This window comes from Melanerpes formicivorus, unplaced genomic scaffold, assembly GCF_026170545.1.
Source record: "Melanerpes formicivorus ecotype bairdi unplaced genomic scaffold, bMelFor1.0.p_v2 SCAF_11, whole genome shotgun sequence".
NCBI classification, from domain to species: Eukaryota; Metazoa; Chordata; class Aves; order Piciformes; family Picidae; genus Melanerpes; species Melanerpes formicivorus.
Window position 1 is genome coordinate 2,497,145 of NW_027142363.1, and position 19,728 is coordinate 2,516,872.

General features: G+C 41.7%; 1 protein-coding gene across 2 annotated transcripts in view; it reads left to right on the forward strand.

Moving 5' to 3' along the window:
* Positions 1–19,728, forward strand: part of GBE1 (1,4-alpha-glucan branching enzyme 1) — a 130,150-nt gene that overhangs the window by 81,794 nt on the left and 28,628 nt on the right. For both annotated transcript variants that reach the window (XM_068144421.1, XM_068144422.1), the window contains exons 11-12: positions 3,018–3,128; positions 6,229–6,400. In XM_068144421.1, the coding sequence (XP_068000522.1) occupies positions 3,018–3,128; positions 6,229–6,400 (283 nt within the window). The remainder of the gene's footprint in view (positions 1–3,017; positions 3,129–6,228; positions 6,401–19,728) is intronic.

The following is a 19,728-nucleotide window of genomic DNA, read 5'->3' on the forward strand; positions in this document are numbered from 1 at the left end:
CCCCACCTGGCTACAACCTCCCTTCAGGTAGTTGTAGACATCAATAAGGTCACCCCTGAGTCTCCTCCAGGCTAAACAACCCCAGCTCCCTCAGCCTCTCCTCTCAGGGCTGTCTTCCAAACCCCTCACCGACTTCGTTGCCTTTCTCTGGACACCTTCCAGCAACTCAACATCTTTCCTAAACTGAGGAGCCCAGAACTAGACACAGTACTCAAGGAGTGGCCTGACCAGTGCAGCATACAGGAGCAGAATCACCTCCCTGCTCCTGCTGGCCACACTCTTCCTGATGCAGGCCAGGATGCCATTGGAAAGTCATGGAAGCTCCCTCCCTGGAAGTGTTCAAGGCCAAACTAGAAGAGGCCTTGAACAATCTGGTTTACTGGAGGTCTACTGCCCTGCTAATGCTAGGGCAGGTAAAACTACATGACCTTTAAGGTCCCTTCCAACCCAAACCATTCTATGAATCTGCATTTCCCTATCTATGCACATACAAAACCACTTCAGAATCCTACCGACAAATTTTACTGTGTTCTGTTAATGTCCTATTAAAGTAAGTCCTGACAGGTCTGGGCACAGGTGTTAGCAGCCAAAATGAGAGTTGTCAGATGTCATGTAGGTGTCAGAAGATGAGCAAGTTTAGAGGCTGTGTTTTACATTCTAGCTGATGCTTGTTTTCCCTGTGCAATACCCAGAGGCTCATTTTGTTCAAAATAGCCTGTGCCTTGCAACAGCTGTAGAGTGTCTAATCTGTATTGCATGTAAGTAAGTAGCTAATAAGTTAAGATACGCATATCAATAGTTAAAATAAACCCACTCAAAACAAAAAAATCCACCCTGGAAACGTTCAACAAGCCCTCCTGAAATTTGGCATAGTAATTGCCACTGAAAATTCAACCCAAGTGGAAGTGAGTTACGCAAACAGGAGCAAATGATACAGTGGAGTTATAAAAAGTATAATAAAAGATGTAGAAGTGGTCTTCAAGAACAATGGTGCACTAATAAACTCTGACCATCATGAGGATTTAAATTACCTTCTCCCTAATACAGAGAATCACAAAAAGTGGATAAAACACTCAATTACCTCAGAAGGCTTCTGCTGATGTCTTAGAGAATGTTTTCCAGTTAGAAGATTGCATCTGAATCTCTCAGGTTATCCTGATTACCTGGAAACAATAAATGTTTTATGTGAACATTAATGATTCAACAAGTATAGGGAGTAGCTTAAAAGAAAAAATACTAAATTAACTTGTCTTCAGTGCCTTTCACTTTTGAAACCAGGAGGTGAAGGGCTGGTAGAAAAATGGTACAGTGGAATGCAGCAAGGGTTCATCAGCTTCCTTACACCATCAGCTTCAATACTGCTACCAGTGCTGGTGCCTGACCCTTCCGCTCCCTGAGATTTTCCTCTCCTGGGTTTTACAGCCTCACCTTGACTGTCCCTGCCTTCTAGGTGATGCTTGGCAGGACAGTCATATATATTTAGCATGTACTAAATTAGCATAGTGAGAGGTGTTTACTCCAATGTAAAACTGTCCTTTAATTAGACAAGGATCTTCTCTTGGGCACTCTGGCCGTCAAAGTCAGTTTGAAGTTGGGTGTTTAGCCTTTCTTCATCCGTTTTAACCAAAGCAGGGCTATCTTGACTAAATTCCCTCCTTCAGCTGCTGGCAAGCCAGCTGTGTGGATCTCCATTTAAGACAGACACTTGCTGATTGTAAATAACCTTGGTTCCAAAGCACAATAAGTCAGCTCGCTTTCCTGTTGCATGGTAAGCTAGGCAGTTATCCCACAGGAAGCTTCTAGCTAAGGCAGGGGAAAAGAAGCAACCACAACAGAAGACCTTGTGTTAGGGAAAGAGGTGACATAGTTTGTTAACACATTTCTTGAGGTGAAAACAAAAACCACAAGCTGAAACAGTTGTAAAGGAAAAATTCAAAATCAGAGTCTATCAACTGCTGTCAAACTGTCCTAAACTACTTGCTCTTATTTCTCCCCAGCTTTTAAGTACGTGCCAGCAATTTCCTCAAAGTGCTTTTAAACCTGAAGCATCCTCAGGGTTCCATGAACTAATGATGAGGGATCTGTAAAAGTAAAGCAAGATGTTTGTCATAACAATGGCTGTACTAGTTTGGATTGAAGAGAGATGTAGTACATAATAGGATACCATGCAGGGACTTGAATATGTTCAGAGCCTTAAATTGTGCACTTCTTTGGGTTTTTTAATAAGCCTGTTTAGGAGTACCTGACCAGTCTGAATGCTACGGCATCATATTAGCTATCTGGGTATTATTGGCCTTTCATCACTTTTATTTTGCTTTCTACATATTTACATATTTAAGTTGTAGTGTTCAATAGAGTTCTATAAGGTACTATAGAAAAAAGAAAGGACTAACAAATTGGACTAGATTTAGAAGAGAGAGGAAATAATATCATACGAGACAGAAAATTCCTGTTGATGTCAACATGATTAAAAAGTCATCTAGCACAGCAAAAATGGTATAAGGTGTTGTGCACTTCATGGCACTAGCACAGTGCTAGCTTGCAGTGATGCATTCTCCACCACAAAGCCCAGTGGTTAAACTGTTAACTGGAAGCTGCCATCCACCAGGGTTGCTTGAAATAGAGGAGCTCTTTCGATACCATGTGTAGGTAGGAGTATGCCCTCATATTTCTTCCCTGGTTTTGCTGCAGTGCTTTCTTGCAGCTCCTATCAATCACATTGCTGGCTGTATCAGAGGATTCATGTAATTTATGGCAAGTCCTGTTGTCCATGCTTATATGCGGAAATAGAGGAGAAAGTGTTCTGTTTGTTGTATTTATGTAGTGGAACTCTCAAGAAAAATCTCCTTGGATTATGGGAGGAAGTCTCATTGCTTCAAAACTTGGAAACAGAAGCTAAAGTAGTAGAGTTCACAATCTCTTGGAAATATCTTTGCTAAGGTAATCTAGAAAGGTAGTAATGTGCTTTTGAAACATCAAGAGGGTGTTTTTAATGACCTTCACTTTTTTCCCTGCAGATAATTAAGGAGCTGAAAGACGAAGACTGGAACATGGGCAATATTGTGCACACCTTAACGAACAGGCGGTATGAGGAGAAATATATTGCTTATGCAGAGAGTCATGACCAGGTATTTATCTGTATTGCTAAGCAAGGGAAAGAGGAGGTTCAGAGGGTTGGGGATAGCTTTTAAAAACTCTGGAGAAAATTGAGAAGCACAGGCAATCATTTCAGAGACAGGGAGGCCTGGACCTGTGCTTGGCTTTTCCAGTGGGGCTCTCCTGTGGCTTTGTGGGGTTTTTAAAATAAAGGGCTGGGAGTTGGACAAGTGGTACCACTTTGGCTTTGTTTTTAAGAAATGTCCTAGCTCCTTGGTTTGCCTGCCTGTCATGTGACACAGGAAGGCATATAATCCATGCTCTTTAAAATACATCTCCCATAAAGTAAGATGAAGCACTATTTATGATAAGCATAACCAATATCATAATTCAGCAAATGTGTTCACTGAATCAATGTTTATGACTGCTGTGTTCATTCAAGAAAATGTTTCATCTCCAGAAGAATGGAAAACATCTCCTTTTTGGAGAGCTAAATGAAGTATTTTTTTAACCAATTGGATGAAAGCACAGCAATAGTATTGGTTCTGTATGGGAAAAAATGGAGAAGTACTGATTGGCTTGGACAGCACTCATTGCTCACAATCTTTGTAATGCTTGTATTCATTTTATAATGAAGGGTGAGAGGAATTTACCTTCAGCTCTTTACATAAAAGAGATTGATATTCTATTTCCTATACCTTCTATAACCAAAGACAGCAGAAGTCTCCAAAACAGGGCCTTTATTTTATTTTAAAGAGACAGTAGTTCTGAGTTTAGCAGCTTTGTTTTAGGTACCTGATTACATTCTTATCTCAGAGATTGTTACACAGTGTTCACTTGAGGCATGAGAGAAGAGTCCCAGTCCTGGTAAAGAACTTCAGGTGTTACATGGAAAAACATACTACATTACATACATGGGCAAGTCTTGATCTGTCAGAAGGTAGGAGAGCTCTCCAGAGGGACCCTGACAGGCTGGGCAGATGGGCAGAGTCCAAGGGCATGAGATTTAACACACCTAAGTGCCGGGTTCTACACAATGGCCACAATAAGCCCATGCTTAGCCTGCAGAAGAAGAGCCTCCGGGGAGACCTTATTGCTGTCTACAACTACCTTAAGGGAGGTTGTGTGGTCTCTTCTCCCTGGTGGCCAGCACCAGAACAAGAGGACACAGTCTCAAGCTGCACCTTAGGAGGTTTAGGCTGGATGCTAGGAAGAAACTCTTCATAGAAGGAGAGATTGGCCATTGAAATGTGCTGCCCAGGGAGATGGTGGAGTCACCATCAGTGGAGGTGTTTGGGAAGAGACTGGATGAGGCACTTGGTGCCATGGTTGAGTTGATGAGATGGTGTTGGATGATAGGTTAGACTTGATGATCTCAGAGGTCTTTTCCAACCTGGTCTGGTCTGGTCTATTCTATTCTATTCTATTCTATTCTATTCTATTCTATTCTATTCTATTCTATTCTATTCTATTCTATTCTATTCTGTTCTAAAAGGAGAATGGAGCTAATTGAACAAAACCCAGCTCTTTACATCCAAACACTCCAAATGTTACATGGCATTTGTGTGGCCTTTCAAGTAACAGTAAGCACTAGCAAGTTAGTAATTCCGTCTGTGTCTTTAGACAGAATTACTAGTTTCTGTTGCTGTGTGAAATGATGGAAAGCAAATCACATTCCTGATTGCATATTTCAAATGCATTCTGCATCTGTAAATCAGGCCTGTTGAGAGTAGCCCTTTATTTCTACATCCCAGGAACTTTGCTTGAGATTTTTGCTTTCCTTCCACTGTTTCCTATCAAAATAGCAAACTGGTAAGTCTTTTGTGGTTTACTGAATTGACAGCACCATTTCACATCGGATTTCTGTAGGCAAAATAGTTCTCAGCATTAATTGCAGAGTTTGATCCCGTCAGGTAAAATGCAGGACCATAAAAAGGGTCAGACAGCTATTAGTGTATTGATTGCATGCTTTGTATTTTAATCAGCATGAAGAGCCCCAGTAATCATGAAAGGCTGCAAGGGGAAAACAGAAAGCTGAGTCTAGCATCCAATCAAAACTCAACTCTGGAACATCCCTGCCTCAATTTACATAGTTCCATTTTGGCAGCAGATTATAGTGCCTTGTGATGGCACTCACAGAATGGAATGGAATGGAATGGAATGGAATGGAATGGAATGGAATGGAATGGAATAGAATAGAATAGAATAGAATAGAATAGAATAGAATAGAATAGAATAGAATAGAATAGAAATAACCAGGTTGGAAAAGACCATCAAGTCCAACCTATCAACCAACACCATCTCATCAACTAAACCATGGCATCAAGAGCCTCATCCATTCTGCTCTTAAACACCTCCAGGGACAGTGACTCCACCACCCCCCTGGGCAGCACATTCCAATGGGCAATCTCTCTTTCTGTGAAAAACTTCTTCCTAACATCCAGCCTAGACCTCCCCTGGCACAGCTTGAGACTGTGTCCTCTTGTTCTGCTACTGGTTGCCTGGGAGAAGAGACCAACCCCCACCTGGCTACAATGTCCATTCATGTAGTTGTAGACAGCAATAAGGTCTCATCTGAGCCTCCTCTCCTCCAGGCTAAGCAACCCCAGCTCCCTCAGCCTCTCCTCACAGGGCTGTGCTCCAGACCCCTCCCCAGCTTTGTTGCCCTTCTCTGGACACCTTCCATCAACTCAACATCTTTCCTAAACAGAGAGGCCCAGAACTGGACACAGGACTCAAGGTGTGGCCTAACCAGTGCTGAGTACAATGGTAGAATGACTTCCCTGCCCTTGGTGGCCACACTGTTTCTGATACAGGCCAGGATGCCATTGGCCTTCTTGGCCACCTGGACACACTTCTGGCTCATGTTCAGCCTACTATCAACCAGTACCCCCAAATACAAAGTTGCAGTAGTTGGAACCTAGGGTCACTGTGACCTGGTGATCATCAGTGATTGTAGGATGTTTACTTTGTGAACAGGGACTGGGCTGCGACCACCAAGTTGTGTCCTCATCTTCTCACCAATCTTATCTCCCCTCACCATACAGAGCAGCTGCTTAAGAAATAAAAATGATACTGGAGCCACTTCTGGTGTACCCAAATGTTGTCTTCATTTGTTTTGAACTCTTGCAGGCACTTGTTGGTGATAAGACGTTGGCCTTTCGGCTGATGGATGCGGAGATGTACACAAACATGAGCGTGCTCTCGCCTCTCACTCCAGTTATCGATCGTGGAATACAGCTTCATAAAATGATTCGTCTCATTACTCATGCACTCGGAGGAGAGAGCTATCTGAACTTCATGGGTAAGTAATCTTAGGAATAAGTCTTTTATTTTCTCATTTACAGGGTACTTGGCAGGGCAATAAAATGATCTGGCATCATCTTACATCCACAGTATTCATCACAGTGCTGAAGTTCGGAGTATAAATGCTTTCAGAGAGGTTTAGTACAAGAGGTAATATGCATTGCTTTTCCTGTCTGTGAGATGTGTCATAAGACATGAAAATAAAATCAGTGTGTTTCCTACCTTTAACAGAAATAACTTGTGATAATCTCTAATTCAGGATACTCTGATTTACAACTCAGACTGGTATGTTCAGTTGCTGCTCTACAGGTTTTTCAGGTGCTGAGCATTGCTTTGCACACCTGAGTTGTCTATCATCTCTGTCATATTCTTCTGAGCTTTTTAGGTAACAGTAAATTTAATAATGATAGCTCTGTGCTTATTTCAGTTATCAACTGTCAGGAAGTAATCTGGAAGCAGATGATGTATTTTGTTACTTCATGGTGAAGAGCAGTGTCTTAATGAGGCAGGCAATGAGCAGTTGTGATAGGCTCAGGGGGGAAAAAGGGCTGGAAGCATTGTGTAAATGACAGTCTCAGTTATCTGGTGGTGAAACACTTGAAAATTACAGCAGTGTTAGTTGAATCTTGACTCCTATTTCTATTGTTAAGTTTTATGTGTTACCAAAGGGGATGTGTATCACCCTTCTTCCATTAAACTATGTTCAAAATGCATGTTTCTGATTAAGAACCTGGAAAACAGCAAGGCAATGGTTAGTATTCACTTGAGGCATTGCATGTACTGATACATGTTCTCTTCCTTGATATAAGGCAGCTTCAGCACAGAACAACTCAGCTCAGGATTATAAAATGATTGTTTCCAGTGAGATACAGACATTTTTCCAAGGAGTGAAGAAATTAATGTGATAAGTGTTTTTCACAGAGGTAGTCAGGCAGCAAAATGTGCAAGTTGTGTGCCCTCCCATTCAAATGAATGCCACTGCAGTAGTTAAGGAAGCAGTGTTTTAAAAGTACTCCAGCAAAACTGCAGATGTCTCTGTCACAGAGTGACTTGCTAAGGCTGAAACAATTATCAGTAATTCCATGGCATCACCTTAAGTCCAGGGTTTCAGTGCAGGTTGATAGAGCAATTAATAGTGTGTGTCTTTGAATACTACAAATGTTTCAGTAACTGTGTTATTGTTTGCTGTATGTAAAAGGTGAAAAGATTGTAATAAATGTTGAAGGACAACAGAAATTCAGACTGCTTGCAACCCAGTGTACATAACCCATGTATTGCAGCATACTAACTTGTTAAGCAACTCCAGTGACCAATGAGTTCTTTAACTTCCAGTTTTCAGCAGATGCTGAGGGTAAGGGAGAGAAACCTTCTGTGGGGTGGAGGGAGAAGTGGAAATGTTCTTTAACAGCTGTGCTTTCCTAGGCCCTTCCATAAATATCTTCTATCTTCTTTTACTGCAAACAAAGATATCAGAGCAACATAGAATAGAACAGAATGGAATAGAATGGAATGGAATAGAATGGAATAGAGCAATAGAGAGAGCACGTAGAGAGCAAGAGGTCTCCTCTCAGCCTCCTCTTCTCCAGGCTAAGCTACCCCAGCTCCCTCAGCCTCTCCTCACAGGGCTGTGCTCCAAACCCCTCCCCAGCTTTGTTGCCCTTCTCTGGACACCTTCCAGCAACTCAACATCTTTCCTAAATTGAGGGGCCCAGAACTGGACACAGGACTCAAGGTGTGGCCTAACCAGTGCTGAGTACAGGGGTAGAATGACTTCCCTGCTCTTGGTGGCCACATTATTCCTGATGCAGACCAGGATGCCATTGGCCTTCTTGGCCACCAGCAGTGTGCCCACTGCTGTCTCATGTTCAGCCTAGTATCAACCAGTACCCCCCAGGTCCCTTTCTTCTGGTTTCTCAATGCTATATTCACTTTAGGGGAAAACAAATAGCTTCTAAAGAGCATTTATTTAGGAGTGGAAATTTGTGTTCTCAAATGTATCCTGGAATTCCTCTTTAAAGATCTGGAATAATTGCACCTCTGTTGGCATGTCATTTATACTCCATACATGCAAGCAGATTCCTATTGAGAGAAGTTGTGCCCCACTGAACACCAAACAGTGATTCTGGCTTTCTCCCACCTTTCTCACTTTTCACTCTGTGGTTCCCCATTATTCATACAGGTATCAAGAAGAAAGCACTGCAAAAATGCTATTATTCTTCCTTTTCATGAGTCTGGATGTTTAATTTTCACTGAAGGCTCTTATTTTCCTTCCCAATTGCTTGTATCCCAGTACAGGCAATCAATGATGCATGCAAACTTAAGTGCAAATAGGAGTGTTTTGTCATTTCAGTAAATTGGTTCCCATGTAACACTCCTATTGGCAGGATTGTTTCCTCAGATCTGTGTTTCCTTTTTCTGTGCAGCTTTGCAAGTAACCTCTGGGGCTTCATGTGCCCATCTGCCATGGAAGACTTAACCTAGAAAGGAAAAACTTCCATATGCCTGGTGAAAAATGAGCATGACAGTGATGAATGTCCTTCTGTAGGCCAGTTTGTCTTAAAAGCAATAGTAAAAAAAAGTAGTAAATGCTTTGAAACCTGTCCTGTGTCTAAATGCTCTGATTCCAAAGCAGGTAGGGAGCAACAATCCTGATGTAGCTGGAGTTTCTTCAAGCCAACTTTTGGTTTAGACAGATTTTAATATTGAGACTGGCCAGTACTGGTTAAAAGATACCACATGACTTTGAGAAAGCAAAAAGGTTTCAAGTTCTTTTGCACAGTGTTTTAGTAGGGGCACAGGTGATGCTTCTTGAAGGGCTTCCTGCTCTGCAGCTACGTTTCCGTGAAGATGTTGACATAGATAATACAGGTTTGATTGTCTGAACTTAAGTGACATTTGAAGAGGAGGCCCCAAGCATTCACACTATGTGCCTGTGTTAAATAGTGGGAGTGTTTGTTTTCTTTAATTGGAAATAAGAGAAAAAAACCCCTTTCAATATGTACTCAAGTATATTCATCTGCAACTGTAGGGATATTGAAATACAATATGCATCTAATGTTAACCTAATCAAAACCAGAAATTGTGTGGAAAGGTACTTGAAGACATAGATCTTTGCCCTCTTAAATAGGAGGATTTGAAGGGAAATCAGTGTCTGACTAAAATTCTTTGTTGTTGGTTTAACCCCTAACAGAACAACAAACCTTAAGATTTAGTCTACATCCTCATTTGCTGAACAGGGACTAATAGAAACTGTAAAACCTAGAGACTACTACAGAAGTCTTCTCCTCATCTCACCTTGAACATGGTGTAGCCACTGTTGTTACCCATCAGACCATGGTTAACTTCAGTGTAAAGACACTCCCATTTCCTGAAAGTAATAGTTAATTTAGCACTACAAAACTCTTCTGTCTGTGCAGCCCTTCATTTTCCTTTGGCTTCATTTTCCATCCTGCTCCTGAAGAAAGGCTCTAGACAACTATAATTGATCCTTTCCTTGAAATGTTCTTTTTCTGTGCTCTGCTTATCACCTGTGCCCTGCACTTAGGGGAAGCCCTGCAGAACATGTGAAATAGCTGTGCCAGGTTTTTCAGTGAACTTGTTTACATGTTGTCTCCTTATCTTGCAGATACATCTGTTTGTCTGTCTAGAGTTAGACAAGCCAGGTTAGCTGTTTTCTTGCCTAGAATAGGCATAAGATCCATCCCAAGGGGCTCTAAATAGCATTTTAGGTCATTGGGATACTTCACAGCACTAATATTTACTTTTTATGCCACTGTAGGGTTTTGGTTTTCTGCTTCCTAACAATTTTTTTTTTTTTGCTTTCTGCATCATTTCAAATTGGCTTAAACTCAAATCTATTGATTTAAATAGAGATTGGTTCCCTACATGAACCTCTTGCACTGTTTTTCATGACTTTTCTATAGTAAAACAACTCCTAATTAGGACTCCCGAGACCAAGCCTCTCTTCCTGCAGGAGAGCTCTGCAGGAGCTAGAAGGTGATTTGCAGTAACCAGAACACTTTTTTTTGTAATCATGAGCATTGACTGATGGTGTTACTGTTGGGGTTGACATTTAACTCTATTTCACTGATAGGAAATTCATCTGCAAAGCTTCCTTTTCCCACTTGTTAGTTCATTTATACAGTAATTCATTTACTTTCTTTACACTTGTGGTGTTGGCTGTCTTTTGGACGCAGTAAAACCAGCACCATCTTCCCCAGTGGTTTGGTGTTGCGAGGCTCTTTGGCCTTAAAAATAAAATGCCATGCATTAAATATTCCTTCAAGTATTTTGGAGAGAGAAACTTAGGTATTTTAAAATCTATTTGTTTTTAAATTAAGGGATTTTGTTGCATAAGGCTTTTGAAAACTCGTTGATGAACATGAAAAGGCATGGTGCAAAAACTGGTGCAGTAGCACTAGCAGCAGGCTGTAAGTATGCATGCAAGTTACACCAAGAATAGTAATTACATTTGAAATAAAAATGATACAACCTAGATTACAGCATAAAAGGAAATGTTACTTAAAACATAATCTTAAGCATGTCCATGCCAGGCTCTGCAGTGCTCAAGTACTGGTGGACGCCACCAGCTTTGGCTCTGCACCCATGCGGAACCGTCTACCCCAAAGGGAGAATGAGACTGTGAATGAGAGGACACAGTGTCAAGCTGTGCCAGGGGAAGTTTAGGCTCGAGGTGAGGAGAAAGTTCTTCACCGAGAGAGTCATTCATCATTGGAATGTGCTGCCCAGGGAGGTGGTGGAGTCACCATCCCTGGGGGTGTTCAAGAGGGGATTGGACGTGGCACTTGGTGCCATGGTCTAGTCATGAGGTCTGTGGTGACAGGTTGGACTCAATGATCTTTGAGGTCTCTTCCAACCTTGGTGATACTGTGAGACTGTGATACTGTGATAACGAGTTCCCCTTTCACAGAGCCCCCTGGACGACAGGAAGCCTGCACAGGGTGCTGGACACACTTGTGGCATGTGGGGTTTGTAGCACCAGCAAAAGCCAGAGGTAACCACCACCTCAGAAAGCTGTGCCATCAACAGGCTCTTGGGAAGGCCAGGAGAAGCAACAGCAGGCTCAAAACCCCTCAGACAGTTACCCACAGCAAGCTGCCATCATTGGACCAGCTCTGGGGCTGGGGAAGCTAAGGCAGAAGGCTGGACCCATGCCTCAGCTTCTTTCCTTCAGCTGTATGTGTGTGTGGGTGTCAGTGACTGCTGCCATCCACTGGTGTTTCACCCTGCTCAGCAGCTTTCAGCCAGGGGAAACCACCGTCAAGCCTTCTGGCCCTCAGCTTGGATGGCTGGGACGTGGCACGTGCACCCACTCACTAGGCTTGCTGCAGAGGTGAGTTGAAGCTTGCTCCCATAGTACAGACTGGCAAGGTGGTGCCCTGGCCTTTTCCTGAGAGTCATAACCTGCTCCCTCAGCCTCCCCTCTGTCACCATGTGCCAGCAGATACAAGCAGGTTTACTGATGCAGTAGTTTATGTGGTGTGAGGGCTTGCTAATGAATCAAAAACACAAATCAGAGTTCCCTGTATATAAATAAATGAGTTCCCTTTCTATTTATATGCCAGCTTTCACTTTTCTTGTTGTTTTGAAGAACAAATGCAGTAATAGGCCTCTATACCTTGTAACTTTATACTTCACACTTGCAGCACAGGTTTTTAGAGGAATTTCTCTTTTCAAGCATTCAAAAGTGTCATTTTTAACAAACTGTGATACAGTCAAAATATTGCACATCATCTGCATTTCTAACTCTGCAAGAAGTGTCTATCATTCTGTTCTTTCATAAATGCAGCTGTGGAGAAAAAAAAACAAGTTCAGAAACTTTTCAGTGAGCTATAATTAAACTAGATTAGATTGGCATTGATTAGTTTTAATTAGCTGTTGTTTATGAAAAAAAGAAGGCTCAATAGTTGAAGATTAATCTAAAGACTACAATATTCTGACTAAATAATGTTTTGATTTGTTTCTTCACCTTGAATTCAATCAATAGGTTTACCTACTTCCAGATTGCTTTCCTTTCCTTTGTCTTTTTCATACAGAATGTTGGGACTGTAGGAAAAGCTCTGTCTGAAGTTTCTCTCAAATGCATTCAGTAATTCATTGTGTGAGCCATTAAGTGTGGTCATCCTAGAATTCATATGCTGTGATTAACTCAGATTTAAGAACCCCCTGAAGTTTGGATGCAGTATCTCAGTGCTGGGTTCTACACATTGGCCACAGCAACCCCATGTAGTGCTGCAGGCTGGGGTCAGAGTGGCTGAGAACAGCCAGGCAGAAAGGGACCTGGGGGTGCTGGTTGATAGTAGGCTGAACATGAGCCAGAAGTGTGCCCAGGTGGCCAAGAAGGCCAATGGCATCCTGGCCTGCATCAGGAACAGTGTGGCCAGCAGGAGCAGGGAGGTCATTCTGCCCCTGTACACTGCACTGGTTAGGCTACACCTTGAGTCCTGTGTCCAGTTCTGGGCCCCTCAGTTTAGGAAAGATGTTGAGTTGCTGGAAGGTGTCCAGAGAAGGGCAACAAAGCTGGGGAGGGGTTTGGAGCACAGCCCTGTGAGGAGAGGCTGAAGGAGCTGGGGTTGCTTAGCCTGAAGAAGAGGAGGCTCAGCAGAAAGAGATATTGGCCATTGGAATGTGCTGCCAGGGAGGTGGTGGAGTCACCATCATTGGAGGTGTTTAGGAAGAGACTGAATGAGGCACTTGGTGCCATGGTTTAGATGATGAGATGGTGTTGGGTGATAGGTTGGACTAGATGATCTGAAAGGTCTTTTCCAACCTGGTTAATTCTAGTCTAGTCTAGTCTATTTATTGCAGTCTCCAAGTACCTTAAAATGTTACACATTGTAACTATTTTAACACTTTGTGAAGCTTAGTTTGTCATATGGACTCTTTGTAACTCTGAGAGCTTGAGCAGAGCCTTGGTGTTCCACAGCATGGAAAAATAATTTTTGTGGGGTTGTTTCATTCATAATGTTCTTTTTCAGAGAGAAATTCATCTAGCTGTTTGTCTCTTTTGAGGAGAGAGGACTTTAGGAGATACATATGTGTTTTGGTTACAGTTGCATCTGTATGTATTCAGAATGACAGACTGGATATACTTACTACTGGATATCTTTATTCAGAGGCTAGGCTCAGGAAATAAGATGTTTCTACTAGTCTCTCTAGTCTGTCTCTCTGTTCCTTTCTCCCAGTGTATCAGTATCAGATTTTCAAAGGATATATTGTTTTCTGGCAACAGAATGTTCCCATTAAGCTCTCAATAAGAAAACAAGTAGTGAAATAAGCTGCCATGATAGTGTGGCTGTGTAAAAACAGAAGAGAATGAGTAATGACATTATCTGAAGGGGGGGAAAATGTGAAAGATGCAATTTCACTTGTTTCAGTGGCTTGGTTTCCTTTCTTGAAGAAGAAGATCCATGTAAAGTATTTATCACTTCAGCAATTCTATTTTTTTTTTGGAAACCAAAGGAATGAAAAATCATTACTGGGAAATATTTCCTGTGCCCAATTCAGAATGCTGTTGTGCAAGTAATCTCTAATGGTTCCTTGTCTCTGCTTTGTGCTTTGCTTTTCTTCACTTTGAATTTCCAGCATTGCTAGAGGGGAAGAGAGGAAGTCATCTTGTTGTTTGTATGTGTTTGGCTTTCCTCAAAGAGTTGTAACACACCATTTTTCTGACATTGAAGCAGACTCTTTGTTTTTTTTATGGGTGACAAATATCATACACTGAATAGTCTATTCTTTTATAAAAGCTGGGGGCATGAAGCAATGGACTGAATTCAACAAATTACAGACAGTTCTTAGACTTTTTTTAGCTATTCTGAGGAGTGATTGCCCATTGGAATGGGCTGCCCGAGGAGGTGGTGGAGTCACCATCACTGGAGGTGTTCAGGAGGAGACTTGATGGGCTGCTTGGTGCCATGGTTTAACTGATTAGGTGGATTGGATTGGTTGATAGGTTGGATGCAATGATCTTGAAGGTCTCTTCCAACCTGGTCTGGTCTATTCTATTCTATTCTATTCTATTCATTATTATTATTAGTGTTATTAGTATTCTTATTGTTACTATTGTTGATAATCATCACTAGTGTCACAAAAAGAATCATCAACAGTAGACTGAAGTCAGGCAGGTATCCTCTGCTTCTGTTTGTTGACCGGTGCTGCTTGGCTTGTGTACATACACTCCATAGTAGTGCTCTCAACTTACGGGCTGATGTGTCCAGAGTTACCTCTCTGATAGGCCAATCATCAGGAAATTTTGGAGTGCAATAACAGCTCTCAGATTTCCTATTTATTTGAACAATCTTCTATCCTAAAACCTGAGAATTGGTAGGTGGAATACAAAACTGGCAGAAGCTCTGCCTGATCACACTCTGAGTACCTCTTGACAGCCCTTTACCAAAAGACATTATTGGGGGGCAAATGGTGAAAATCTTTCCTGAAGTCTTTATACCTGTAGCTCAGGCAAGGAGGGAAAGGTAGTGGAATGATACCACGTAAGTCAGAGTATCTTGTAAATCTTTTGATGTGTCTTAAAGCTCTTCCTTTTAGGCATGCCATATTCAGAAGTACAAAGAGAGGAGAATTTGAAAGCGTGAACTTGCAGAAAGGGCATTTTCTGCTACACCTGATTTTTCAAAGGCTGTGGTAACACTGAGTTAGTCTAGTTCATTTCCCTGTTAGATTTTAAATGTCATCAAACACCTTGTTTTAAGCCTGTTCTCTCATCATTGCAAGATTCTTTTCCCCCTGTTGCCTCAGGGGAAAAGGAAAAAAAAAAAAAAGCCAAGCTTTAGGCCTCTCTGGAGAGTTGTGCTCTAGCTTCCACATTAGAATAGAAGAGAATAGAATAAACCAGCTTGGAAGAGACCTTCAAGATCATTGTGTCCAACCTATCATCCAACACCACCTAATCAACTAAACCATGCAACCAAGCATCCTATCAAGTCTCCTCCTGAACACCTCCAGGATCGGTGACTCCACCACCTCCCTGGGCAGCCCATTCCAATGGGCAATCACTCTTTCTGTGTAGAATTTCTTCCTAACCTCCAGCCTAAACCTCCCCTGGTGCAGCCTGAGGCTGTGTCCTCTTGTTCTGGTACTGGTTGCCTGGGAGAAGAGACCAACCTCTGCCTGGCTACAACCTTCCTTCAGGTAGTTGTAGAGAGCAATAAGGTCTCCCCTGAGCCTCCTCTCCTCCAGGCTAAGCAACCCCAGTTGCCATTTCCACATGTGTGGTGGGTTGAAATTTCCCCCTCAGACCTGGACCTGCTTCAGAAGGTTGGTAAGCCTACACTGTGCAACACCATTCAGTTTGGGGTTTTTATTTCACAGTCTGAAAGCATGGCATCAGAAGTTCTCAACTGTCTGTAATAAATTGTAAATTAGTTTTGGAAGGTAATGTTCTTTAGAGACTGGTTCTTAGCAGCTCTTCTGGTGCTGTACACAGCAACAGGCAGGCATTACTTTAATATTGTATTTTAACTTTCCTTTTTTTTTTCTTTTAATTATTCTTTTTATTGTGAGAAGTGAATAGAGATGGTTCCAGCACCAGGCTTCAAAGGCTTTTATGTCAGATTTTGTAACACTTCCACCCCTATGAAACATTTGTATGCGTAACATCCACACGAAGCAATTGCAGATCTCTGCTAAATTTTAAGAGCTGATTTAGTGAACATTCCAAGACCATTTCTATGGAAGCAGCACATCTCAATGATTTAAAATTAATTCTGATTTTCTACCAAATGCAGATGCAATTGCCCTCCATCTGACAGATGCATTTCATCTTGCAAGAAGTTCAGAATAACTTTGAAAGTTGTGGGAGACTTGGTCCTTATTCCAGTGAAAGAGCGGGAATAGCAGGACAATTATTACTGCCTTGAAGAGCAAGCAAAATCTCTGCAGAGTTTTTTGCTCATTAAGACATACCTTTTTGCACCTCGAGTAGTAGATCTCATTTACAGACAGACAAGGCACTTCAATTTGAACCGTATCCTTTCTGTGCCTGGAATGAACCAGTTGGCTTCTTAATTTAATCTAGATTGTCGTAAGTGGTTCATGTGATCATTAGGCAGATGTGAATCTTTTCCTTCATAGCATGAAGAAGTACCAGAGGCCCTGACTGCTGATCTCTGACTGTTCTTTATGGAAAAACAAACCAAAAAATAATATATGTATAGATATATATATATATGCCACAATATAAATAATGTTGATTTAGGTATCCTGGTTACAGTTGACTGTAATGAGCAGAGACCTTGCAACAGGTCATGCTGTCATCATGCAATTATTATGGTAGCACTTTGGAAATATGCTAACACTAATAAGCATCACTTAGAGAAATTGCTTTCAAGTATTTGGTGAGTGTCTTAAATAAACCAGTCACCTCCTTTCATTTCCCATGTAACAGGATCTTAAAATCTCCCACAAATCAAAAACCATCAAACCCTGAGGATAACAATGAACAAGTTGAAATGGGCAGGTAAATTAATGGGTGGGTGTTCTGATGTGCACATTAATTATGCTAGCATAAATAGGAATCTCTCAAGGTACTGTTTTTGAAACACACTCTACAAAGCAGCAGTTTAGTTCTTTGGAGTGTCAGTGTATTTCAAAGCTAGCTGTCATTCCACATTAAGATGGAAAGGCAAACACTGTGTTGGTTTGAATGGCAATGCCAAAAGAAGAACATAAGATTCCATATCATGTTTTGATTTGGGGTTGGTGGTTTTGCTTTGTCTTTAAATAGGTCTAGAAAATGCTGAATTTATGTTAACAACTAGACATAGATTTCATCACTTTTCCCGAGATAACATCTTATGCAGAGTTATTCTGCTGTTTAGTGCTTGAAGTGGAACTATGGACTACAAGTGAATAGAATAGAATTAGAATAGTATTAACCAGGTTGGAAAAGACCTTTGAGATCATGGAGTCCAGGTGAGAGCAAGATCACTCTTCCCAGAGGTATGTTGCAATTTTGTGGTCAACAGTTATGCTTGGAGTGTCTGTTGGTCACTGCAGGCAGGCCAAGTGCGCTAGACTAGGCTTGTGTGGAGTTCTCTCCTTACGAGGCAGCGTGGAGCAGCTGATAAGCAGTATTGTGAAGCTGTAGGAGGCAAGGGCTGCTGGCTCAAGCTACAACTGGATTTTTGCCTCTCAGTCCCTGCGACTAACAAGGTAGTCCAGTCTTGGCTAGCCCTGATGGCCTCTACCACTCATGGTGCCACATCATGGCTTTTTTATAAGCATTGATTTCTAGTTTCTGCTGGCTCTGATTTACCCTTTGTTTCTCTTTGCTTCAGATGGTGCTGTTGAGTCACAGAAACTACCTCTTCGCTGGTAAATTCAAGCATATGTATCTGGGGTATATTTGGAGCCCTTTTACCTCTTACTGTATGAAGATACTTCAGTGTGACCTTTTGAAACTGGCAGTATGGAGCATTCAGTTTTATCGTTACCCATGCACAGAGGCCTGTGTCTGCTCATACAGTTGTTCTCAGGAATCTTCTTATGTACCACGTTTATTTTAATAACTGCACAGGAAAGTAAATAGCTCCTATCTCAGGGTTGTTATAAACTCTTAGCAAAAGGTGTGACTCTCAAAGTGTACATTCTGAATTAATGTTTTTCCCAACATGTTTGAATTTTACAGGTGGCTGATATCTCATCCATCCCACACCAGCAGTCCTGAAGCGCAGGGCATAGCTGGCCAGTCTTTCTCAGTGTCAGGAGTTGGCATTTATTTTCATATGCTGTGTATTAAAAAACAAACAAACCAACCAAATAAAAACCAACCAACCCACCAACCAAAAACCACCAAAAAAGCCAAAAAATGGCTCACAAAGAATAAGAATCAACAACAAACAAAACTGATCTACCTGTAAATCCTCAGTGCATGATTCCTTAGCATCAGTCTCATTGCATTCTTTTGCTGCAAGATAGAAGTGCAATAAAAATTCAAATGTCTTCCTGCTAAGTAGTAGAATTGAGGTAGTTGTCGAGAGCAAATACATTCTGCTGAGCAGTAGGAGTGCTAGGTTTTGCCAGGGCTATGCTTTTTCATCAGCTCACTGGGGGAAGTCTGTTTCTACAAACAAATAATGTTGAGAGAACTCTGTACAAGAAACTTGGCTTTAAAATGCAACTCTTCTCTTCTTGGGAAACTTTCTGTATTTGGAAGCATTGCTAGTATGCAATTCCAGGTCATGACTTTGGCCTTTCTTCTTGAACAGCAGGTTTGGATGTACTAGCCAAGCATTACATTTGTGGTGCTGGATTGATAGTGTCTAACTCCATAATAATTAAAACTCAAACCATTTTGGAATGATGTCTGTGTCTCGCTGATCTGGGTGATGTTGGGGAGGAACACCATCACAATCTCCTTCAGTATTTCTCAGGGAAGAGGGGAGTGCTTAAAGCCTCAGTAGGAGAATGTTCACTGTTTAAAAGTGATATTCAAATGCTACATGGGGCATTTGAAATTGTTACTTACCTATGCTGACTGCTTGAATATGTAGTGCAGAATTCCATGTTAGTTTTGTGCATAATGCATAGCCTGCAAGAGGAGATGAGGTTAGAAAGAAAAAATAGTCATTGTTATATCTTGAAAATGAATGGTCCTTCTCTCTAGATACCTGCTTTTGCCCACTGTTGGAAATGGGCAACCACATGAACTTTTAATTTTGATTCGATAGAGTTTACTGCAATAATAAGAAATAGGATTGGAATGTCATAGCTGATACTGTGAAAGCCATACTTCCAAACACTTCACTGTGGCAGCAGTAGTAATTGAGGAGCACTGAAGAAGGAGAGAAAGACTGCAAATTCAGATGCCTTCATTTAGTGTTCTATAAATTAACTCAATGCTCTTCTGGTGGAAGAGCACTAAACTGCATTTTTAGATAAAGTGGAAGATTTCTTCTTGGAGCAGAGAGTCAGACATCCCAGGGGAAAATTCCTCAGGATCTCATTCTGTATCAGGTAGTTGTAGAGAGCAATGAGGTGTCCCCTCAGCCTCCTCTTCTCCAAAGTAAAGAGCCCCAGCTCCTTCAGTTGCTCTTCATAAGATTTATTCTTCAGGCCCTTCACAGCTTCATTGCCCTCCTCTGCACTGGCTCCAGCACCTCCACATCTCTCTTGTATGGAGGTGCCCAAAACTGGACACGATACTCGAGGTGTGCCCCCCCCCCCCAGGGCTGAGTACAAGGGGACAATCCCCTCCTTACTGGTCACAGCATTTCTAATCCAAGCCAGGATGTCATTGGCTTTCTTGGCCACAGGCATCTCTTGACAAGGAATTGCTAGTAAAAATGT